Genomic DNA, 10,323 nt, shown 5'->3' with positions numbered 1-10,323 from the left:
CGCATGGGTGGTCCGCATCCCCGCCTCGCTTCCCGCACGCATGGGTGGTCCGCATCCCCGCCTCGCTTCCCGCACGCAGATTACTCGATCACTGATCTGAAGAGAATTCGATTGCTCTTAGTGCTGTGACGTCTTATGTGTAATATCGTATTGTGATGAATTTGTAAAGATAATTATTTAAAAAAGTAAATCGTAAGAAGTAGCAGGGCAGTAGCTTGCAGGGGGGGGGGGGGTTGCCACCCAGGAAAATGTAGTTACCATACATGGTCAATGGCAGCCACATTTCCAGAACACACCATGCACGTGGCTTAGGCATAAACTTAGGTGTTTACTTACTGCATAACAAATCGTCTTTGTTTGCGCAACTTATCAGATCGTGCGCTTTGAGTGGCGCCACCGTCGTTGTAATCAAACTGTAGTCGTTAGTTTTAAAACATTTTTTAATAATATTTCTAATGGTGATTGAACCATGAAATTTTTTATGTAGCGTAATTGTAACCTAAATTAACTGAAAATAACCCTAAAACCTAGAGTTAACGATCCCTTTAAAACGTGTTGCATTGCGCGTTCAACCAACTTGGTAGTTAACGATGCTTCTTATTGGGTAATTTGTAAACTATTGAGAAAATCGTGCTGAAGAGAGTACCAGATTCGTTGACATTCGTTGCATTATTGTGAATTTTTACTAACAGACAGAACATGTTTTCTTAGATTTCATGTGACTGGAAGCTTGCTCAGATCTCGTGCCAGCACGGTGTAGTATGGGCCATCACCACAGATGGCAGACTGATCTACCGCGTGGGTGTCACTAGCGGTACGCCTGCCGGTACGTTCTGGCAAACCGATAATACAAGGTATGTGTTTAATAGTGCCAGATGGTACAGAAACTACAGAGGGGTAACTAGTACAGAAGGTATACTAACGGGTACAGTTTTTTAGCTCACCTTGACATCGTCAAGCTGAGCTATTGCCATGGGTCGTCGTCCGTCCGTCCATCCGTCCGTCAACATTTGGCTTCGGTAAACGATAACTCAGGAACCGTTTGACCCACATGTTTGAAATTGGGTGTAGTTGTTACTGCTATGCTCCCATATTAAACGTCCTATTTTGGAGCCACGGCGATTTTTTGGCAAAAATGGGAATTGCCATTAGTCAGTTCAGGTTCAACGGATTTTGCTCATTTTTGGTATGTGAAAGGGCTAGGGGTTTTGATACTTAAAAAAAAAATTATGCAAATTAGGTAGGGTTTGGCAATTATATAGCATATTATATAGACACAAACAGACTGTGGTGTCACACTCGTCTGGTTCGTTTTACACGATTTCATTGACAATATCTTTAATGCAAAATTGGTATTTCCTCTCCACCCTGCCAATAAAACGTCTATATTAGAGTAAAGTTTTACAAAACATGTCGGAACGCAGCATAACCTATTTATTTCAAACGCCATCGCTACAAAGCGGGTATAGCGCCATCTACGGTCCCAAATTGTGATTCATTTTGGTTTATAAATTATGCGATATACAATCGTTTCTATAATGATGGTTGCTCAATTAAAACTGACTTCTTCTTACTCACTCATTTGTGTCCTTTTTTTGTGGTGAGCTACAGTGTCATTGACACTTTCATTTATTAGCAGGAAAATAATAAATATTTCGATGTGTTTGTATGAACCGTCATTAGCTTGTGTAATGTCGGTATGTTTCACCCACATCTTTGTGAATCGTGCAGCAGAGCAGTAAACTGTACTGTGTTGTGCCTGGCAAAGATGTGTATTTGTACTTCAGACTATGGAGCATAGTGTGTTAAAACGATCATTGCGAGAATTTTGCTCAGAAAAACTAAATATAGCTGAATATAGTCTCATCTGACAGCGAAAATATCACTGATTACACCAACATTTAAAACACCAATATTTTATGCAGTTATAGCATAGAAAAATTGATTTGACCACATACCAGCAATACATTTTTTCGAGTCAGGACTTTCAAAAATCACAAATGGCGTCTCAAACAAGCGAACATAATTAAAACAAAGGGGCATCTATTTGTGTGTGATAAGTATTCTCGCTGGCGGTACGCAACGAGGATTTGATCCATTTCTCTCTCCGTCTTCGTTATAGTCCCTAGGACTTTTGAAGACTAATATTTATGAGGTTACAACTTACACTCTTGTTTGTGTTACGCTACTATGCACCTCTGTGTTTACATCTGACCAAAAATATCTCCGGTGCGATTTTTGCATTACTGTACCCTTGTTGACGTCTCGCGGTACCGCGAGAAAGTGCGAGACATGACAGCGAAAATCAACAAGAGAACGCAAAATTGTAATCGTGCATGATTTTGTCTTTGCATGCGGTTCTAAGACATTTTATTGTTATTTCAAACAATTACTGTTACTCAAGCAACAATGGTAGGCATCATGAGAGTGAGAATAAACACTAAAAAACGCTGAAAACAACTCGCAATGATTGCTTTAAATTGCGTGTCTGATATAATTTTCGCTCCACCAGCATCGTTTTATACCGAATACCACATCAGCTGCAGATCGCTTTAGATCTCAGTTCGACTTGCCTACCACGTGTTCAAGATTTATCACGAAGTCTCGCACATTTCAGTGACAGCCTTCAGGTTCCTGTGTTGAACGTGGCAGCTGCAGAGCAGTCTGTGTGGATGGCTGACACTCAGGGTCAGGTCTGGTTCAGAGCAGGAGTTACAGCTGACTATCCCGAGGGAGACGAGCAATGGTGGCAGGTGTGTAGCGCACGCATGAAGCTGTTGTTTATGGTATTTTTTAAAGAAGTTTGATGAGAATTATTAGCAAACACTAGGGGGGGTGTAAATGTACGATGTAGAGAGAGACAGACACGCAGAGAGAAGAGGAGAGAGTGAGAGAGCGAAAGCGAGAGAGAGATAGAGAGAGAGAGAGAATTTGACAAAGTGGAAAGTGGAAAGGAGGGATGTAGGGTGTGAGAAAAAATCACTGGGAAAGGTTAGAGACTATTATTATTGTCCATTCGCAATGAAGTTGTTCCATCAAACATGATACAGTAGTAGCAGAAACCAATAGATTCTTAAAGATTGAAAATGACAGTCATATTGTGAGAGGTGTTGAGGTGAATATTTCTGTTATACACACTCGCATACGTCTATATTACGCTTGCCATTACAAACACGTAAATAAGCCAAGATTACCAACTGTTGTGTGTTAACGACTGTTGTCTCTTCGCTGCAGGTGGTGATTGGGGGCTACTTGGTCGCCGACAGCGGTCAGGAAATGTCACTGGATCGGCTCAGGTCGTTTGCACACAGCTTCTACCCGGACCGAATCACAGGTTACTGGCAGCAGGCGGCCCTGACAAATCTCATCGTGTCGGTGAGCGGGAGCGGAGTGTGCATCGCCGAGCGAAACAAGAAGACGATGCACATCTGCCGCGGAGGCATTCTAGGTGCGAACGCAGCGTCGTCGAATCGCGTGAGATGTCCGTCGTAACGACGGTGAACTCTCCATTAGTTTATGTCAGCAATGATGGGAGACGTGAGAGCGGTTGTCGGGATCGCTGCGAGGCGTCGATGATGTACTAAGCAGCTTTCTTTGCAACTTTATAGATTTTAGATATTATTTTAGATTATATTTTAGTCTTTATTTTACCAGTACTTCCATGGTTCTTGTAACTCCTCCAATTCACACACATGTTGCCTGCATCTATTTTTGTTGCTGATGAAAAGTGATGGCAGGTCAAAAGCATCTACACCATATGCCTGCAATTATTAAGGAATATATAATACTTGTAGGGGTAATCATAGCTGTAGCTCTATTAGTACTGTACATTATGAGAATGGAGCTTTACTGGACCATCATTTCATCTGCTATTTCTCTCTTGGACCTCGAATTTGGCGCACGACTCCACTGCGGACAGCGCTTCATACTTGAACATCCCCGCGGTCGCGTCCGGATATCCCGCGGAACTGCGCGTCTCATTCGCGCGCAGCGCTCAGGATCAACAGCAAAGCTGTGCCACGCAATCTTGTATCATGTCTCTCTGGTTCTCTCTTGTCTGTAGGTCACATATGGGATCGTGTGGTACCACCAGAGATGGCACCCTCCACTAAATGGCTCAGCGTACATGCTAGTGGCGTCAGTGGATCCATAGATAGTAAGACAATTCTATATAATTTCTATATAATTCTATATATTTCTATATAATTCTATATATTTCTATAATTCTATATAATTTTATATAATTCTATATATTATTTCTATGATTATTTCTCTTTCTAGTTCTGGTTAAAATTAATTGGTCTTTTTGGATTTTTCTAATGAAACGAATTCTTCACAGACCTCAAACATGCCAATATAAAAGAAACATAAATGCACAATGACAAATGAGTGGGAGTTCCATCTCGCTTTGTTAGTACTACTTAGTACCCATTATTAATTGTAGTTTATCCATGTCACACAAGTATTAGCAAGTAAATTGATGTAGACATAGAAGAAGTAAGGTGACGTATTTGTTACGCAGGTTCAAATCTTATGTGGGCTCAGCATCCGAGCGGAGAGTTGTTTTGCTTCCCACCAGATGGCGGTATGTTCTGCTCAGTACCCGTGCCCAGCATTTGCACGTTCTCCTGCGTGAGTGCGGGCCAGAATGCACTGTGGGCGCTTACTGGTGAGGGCCAGGTATATATGCGAACGGGAATCAGCGCTCACACACCTCAGGGCAGGGATTGGGCTCAACTAGACCTCAGTCAGTTAGAACAAGGTATGTTCTTCACCCGATGGACAATTCAGAGCTGATAATCCAGCAGAAATGAGCCAAATCTATCTAAACTTACACGCCAATTTCCAACAAGACGTACTATTTTTGTTCCTTTTAATGATGGTTACAATATAACCTGTAGAAGAATTGGAAGCATCTGTCCAATTGTTATTCATGTAATTATGCCATATGAATATTGAGTGAGAGTACTGGGCTACCATTCTCATGACTTTATTTAAAGTACCAATCAATGATACTTGATATTACTTTCCCATAACATCACAGCACTGTCTATGGAGATGGGCCCTGTTTCTCTACAAGACTAGTAATTTTCCACGCTGTTTCCCAGTAAAGAATCGAGTCTTCCCCTACTTCACAGTCAAAACTCAGCTAAAACTTATATTAATGCAATAATTAGCAATAATAAATACCTTAATAATCCAAATTAATATTGTAAATGCAGATTTGCACCCGCGGCCAATTGCGACGCTTCCCTCTTTTGTGCGTTTGCAGAGAACGTGAAGTTGTGTCACTTGTCGTGCGGCGGTGATAGCGTGTGGGCGTGTGATACCGCCGGTAAGGTGTACATGCGCGTCGGCATTCAGCCGGACATAAACCGTGGCTTCCCCGCCGTGTGGGTCCCTGCAGACATCTACAGTTACACGAAGATGTGTCAGGTTATCGCCTCGCCTACCGACTCCATGATCTGGGGCATCGACGTGAAAAAGAACGTCTTTGTGAGAAAAGGTATTAATGAATACGTAAAGAGTCTCTCGACCGTAGATGGAAATAATGGATAAATAAATTGATAAAATAAATGAAAAAATAAAAAATAAATTCAGTAATTAAATGAATAATATAACAGATCATAATTCACTTGATTAAGCATGATTAATCTTATTTAGAGATAATAAACACAAGCTGCTTATTAGATAAATGTCTACATAAGAAGTTAGACTATGAACTGGTATGGCTGATGCATCTCTATCAAGGCTACAAGCATAACTCTATGTCACTCCTACAAAATCCTCTCATCATGTCTAATGTATTTTTGCAAGAATGCGTGAAATCCTTTTCAGTGTCGACATCCCATTCCTTCGGCAATATATGAATTATATGTAATCTGCGACGTATGCAATAAGGTATATCTGCGATGTACCGATGTACTTCGAGCCAAGCCGGATTCCTGACACTTGTTGGCTGCTGCAGACGTTAGCCCACGGAACCCGATCGGTACATCGTGGGTGCCTGTGCCCGGTACACAGGCAGAGCAACTGTGCCTCAGCTGTGCGAGCGTGTGGGCCCTGACCCCCGACTGCACCGTCGTACGCCGCGTCGGCCTTAGCTCCCTGAATTACACGGGCGACTACTGGAAAAAACTTCCAAGCAGCTTCAATCAGATATCAGGTATGTTGTACAGGTATGTCGTACAGGTACGTCGTACAGGTATGTCGTACAGGTATGTCATACAGGTATGTCATACAGGTATGTCGTACATGCTATAGATCTGTTTGTCGGTGTTGCAAAGCGGCTGCGTATCTCAGAACCAGGGGAGGAAATGGCGGTATTATTGGAAATTGATTCGTGCTAACTAATGTTATGCAAAAATTATTTTAACATGTAGGTATTCACGGATAGATTAGTTTGACGTATGCAATTCTTGACACTCGATTTTTAAGTTTCTTATATCTTTGTATAGCTCTTAAGACATCTCGACTGGGCAAATAATTTTTGGATCCAGAAAGCACGTTTAGTTCTAGATAAAGCTGTAGTACATCAAGAAACTATTTTAGCTGCATTGATGATTTCATATGGTCGCCAGTATTTACAACTGTGTGGACAATCTTGCTAGAGGGTAGCTCTAGTACTATAGCCCGCGTACAGTTGCCGCAGGCCTGCGTCTCTGTAAAACCTACCTGGATAGCTGCAAATACTTCTCACTATTATATTACTGTGATATAGCTGTACCGCCTGTATCACTCTCGTTTCCCACAGTTTTTGACCACTTTTGTTCACAGTAACGAAGAGTTCATAATAGAGAGAGAGTCTAGCGTCTATTGTCAACTCTTGACAGTAATACAATGCTGATAACTGCGATTATAGATTATTTCTATACATAGATGGCGCTCTGATGTCATTTTTGAATATATATATATATATTATTATACAAGCTGTAAGATATAAAGCTGTATATAGCTAGTGATAGATGTGGGGTTTAAACCATATTGGTATCCATCTATACTTTTTTCTGCAGTAACTGAATACATGAGTTATTGTGGGTTAAATATTGAATATTATTTAAATATTAATTTCTTTAATTTAGTATCATGTACCTTTTGTCTCTGTACGCAGTGACAGCAACCGGGGAACTATGGTCAGTTGGCACCGACGACTTGCTGTACAAACACAGTGGCTACTATTTGAGCACTGGCACTTCACAGGTTAGTGACACTGGAAAGGAAGAAGAGTGGGAGGTGCTATAGAGAATATACATATCCTTATGCACTTTATAGCTGTTTATTCCTTTAGTGTCGAATACGCCATCACATTTACGACTTAAACAGTGTAGAGTAACCTGTGCTAGAGGTTAGTTCCTGCGAATATAAAAGCTTAAAGGAATACTTTACTCTAGAATTTGAGAGTATATTATGATAGTAGATTGATAAATAATAGCACATACCTATAAATATCTCTAATTACGCATTCACGTTTGTCATAAAACAACATTGAATTTCGAAATCTTGGGCGCTGACATGACACCCGCGACCGTGCTGCCACCCTGAAAAAGTTGCGCATTAGCCAATTTATTTTGCACGTTACAGACCGAGGGCTAATCACAAAAGTGCAATTATATTTATACTTAAATGCTATTTAACCGAACGATATTCATTTTAGGACAAATTTATCCATATAATAACTGAAACTATATGTCGTTTATAAGATATTGCAATCCTTCTGCTTTTAAATTAATAAATAAGAAACACCCTCGGTCTGTAGCCCTTGGCTGAAAAGTCCGTTTGGGCAACTTTTCAGATAGTGCGCTATAAGTGCCGCCACCGTCGTTGTAATCAAACTGTAGTCGTTAGTTTTAAAACATTTATAAAAAACATTTCTAATGGTGTTTTAACCTAAATCAACTGAAAATAACCCTAGAACCTAGAGTCAAATATTCCTTTAAAATATAAATAAAGCATCGACACCGCGTAGACACACTAAAATTCGTAAGGGCTGTAAATAAATCATGACACATAGTAATTGCATAATGGGGTGTAGTGAAGTATGTGTAGTATTATTTCAGACTCGTATCTTGGTGAAGAAAATATTTATTTCAGTATTACTTGTAATTTTTGAAGAATTGAACATGCACATTCCTGCTCTGACATATTTTATGCTAGGCTATAATGTTGAAGAGCATAGGCATGTGATTTATAGTAGTACCTTTTAGGCATGTTTTAGGATTATTTATTGGTTGTGTTATCGAAAGAGGAATACATGAAAACGTAGTCAGCTATTTGTGATGTTAAGCTAGTCACCCACATACGAAAATGTCAAATTATTATATTAGTGAATTGTTTGTTACTCATCATCTTTCAAGTATGTAGAACCTCATACATAGTATGTGTGTAGGTAATATGTTAGTAGTGTCAGACACTAGCCAGCTAATTATGAATATCTAAAAAAAAAACAAAAAAATGTATGAAAAATGGGACGTTTTAATTATTCTGTTGCTTTGATTGTTGCTTTATTATTTTTAGTTGTCACTTTTGTCTGCTGACCGTTATTGTAAAATAATTCTTTACATTGAAAGATGTTGACATCTTGTACTGATAACTTGTACTTTCATGAGCATAGACATATGTTCTAGATAACGTTTATACATATATAGCTGTGTATAGGCGGATGAAACGATAACAGATCACTCTGCCATGTGCATTTTTTGCATTGAAACTGTTTATTTGCGAAATTTGGTCTTGCCGGTTTCACACTTATTATTCGTTACATTATAAATGACGATTTGGTAGCAGGTTTTTTTGCAAACATCTAAATGCAAACAGGCGGGTTATTACTAATTATAATAACAAAGATTTACTTTGACCAAGTTTAATCATTTTCCAAACACACGGGACGTCACTGATGACACGCTTTGTTTCTTTTACGATAGAATGTGGATTGTTACCTGTGTTGCAGTCAGTGCTTTCTTTAGGGCTGGTGCAAGCTTTAGGTTGACCTAGTCACTGTTAACTGAGTTTGATACAGAGTGCCCACTTGATTACCATTAAGCAGAATTTGCTTCTTAAACGTGAAACCGTAACGTTCCACCAAGCGACTTATTAATAATTAAACGCATATATGGAATTTAGGTAACTGACTTTCGATATCTGATGTCTGCAGATGTCGACTTGTGCACTTGCAACATTGTAACACGTATACTGGTTTCTGCAGTCACTTAATTTCAAATCAAATACTTATGTCGTCGCTCATATCATAGTTGCATTTGATCTATCTATATGCTTAATGGTAAATTCAAGCAGGTGTGTATATTATATTGATTTAGGCTGAATATATGATGCGTGTGTGCTGGTAATACTCGTGTGATATTTAATAATAGAGATATTTATCTTGCGATAAAGAAGAGACAATTATATAAACAATACTCATCATTTATTAAGTTAAGATGGTGCTCAGGGTGATCAGGTACTGTGTTCAGATTTAATTGAATTAATAATTATTAATAATTATGTTCAATAAAGTCCTAGAAAGCTCTTTAGGAAAACATGAAATATTTTATCACATATTATTTTAATCATTTTCACTGAGATATTTTTCGTTTCACCTTTCTTATCAACTTTGTATATTACCTTATTTACTCTTGCATATGTTATATTACACAGAATGTTTGTACATATATCACCAGGATCTATCTATTAGTCTGTATTACCCTGAAATTATAGTCTGTAATATTCCATATATACCTTACTAATAAAATGTTTTCTCCAGTTGATGCCTAATATATTGTATTCATGACTCTGCAGTGCTACCCACCAATTTGCCAATTTCGCGATTAAACTAGCAATGGTCTGATAGAAGCGGGATTATTGCATTTCACATTGATGTACTCGCGGTAGTAATTAAATTTATTTATTTATTAATTAAAGACGATGTATATATCTTTTACCAATGTGCCGTCTTTAAATAAATAAATATATAAATAATTAGTAGCTACTTTTCATAATCAGTTTATCTATTACCGATGTTCGAATACATATCAATACACAGAGACGTATTAACCCTAACAGTAGCAAGTAAGATGACAAATGACTGTGAGGTAACGGCGTGGGATGCCACTAATAAAGACTGAAAATATTCATACCGGGAAAGTGACCAACGGAACTGTTGACTAGTTAGTACTACTCGTTAGGCAGGAGTCGTGTAGTTAGTACTACTCGTTAGGCAGGAGTCGTGTAGTTAGTACTACTCGTTAGGCAGGAGTCGTGTAGTTAGTACTACTCGTTAGGCAGGAGTCGTGTAGTTAGTACTACTCGTTAGGCAGGAGTCGTGTAGTC

General features: G+C 39.0%; 1 protein-coding gene across 1 annotated transcript in view; it reads left to right on the top strand.

The window, feature by feature from the left end:
* Nucleotides 1–7,441, top strand: part of LOC106812586 (tectonin beta-propeller repeat-containing protein 2-like) — a 19,186-nt gene extending 11,745 nt beyond the window's left edge. Inside the window, exons 9-16 of the mRNA XM_014816493.1 lie at nt 712–854; nt 2,618–2,753; nt 3,235–3,448; nt 4,064–4,156; nt 4,523–4,762; nt 5,273–5,506; nt 5,969–6,166; nt 7,112–7,441. Coding sequence (XP_014671979.1) covers nt 712–854; nt 2,618–2,753; nt 3,235–3,448; nt 4,064–4,156; nt 4,523–4,762; nt 5,273–5,506; nt 5,969–6,166; nt 7,112–7,242 — 1,389 coding nt within the window. The 3' untranslated portion in view covers nt 7,243–7,441. The remainder of the gene's footprint in view (nt 1–711; nt 855–2,617; nt 2,754–3,234; nt 3,449–4,063; nt 4,157–4,522; nt 4,763–5,272; nt 5,507–5,968; nt 6,167–7,111) is intronic.
* The last annotated feature ends 2,882 nt before the right edge of the window (nt 7,442–10,323 follow it).

Source organism: Priapulus caudatus, unplaced genomic scaffold (genome assembly GCF_000485595.1).
Source record: "Priapulus caudatus unplaced genomic scaffold, Priapulus_caudatus-5.0.1 Scaffold664, whole genome shotgun sequence".
In the NCBI taxonomy this organism is placed as follows: domain Eukaryota; kingdom Metazoa; phylum Priapulida; class Priapulimorpha; order Priapulimorphida; family Priapulidae; genus Priapulus; species Priapulus caudatus.
This window is presented reverse-complemented; position numbering and strand designations above follow the sequence as displayed.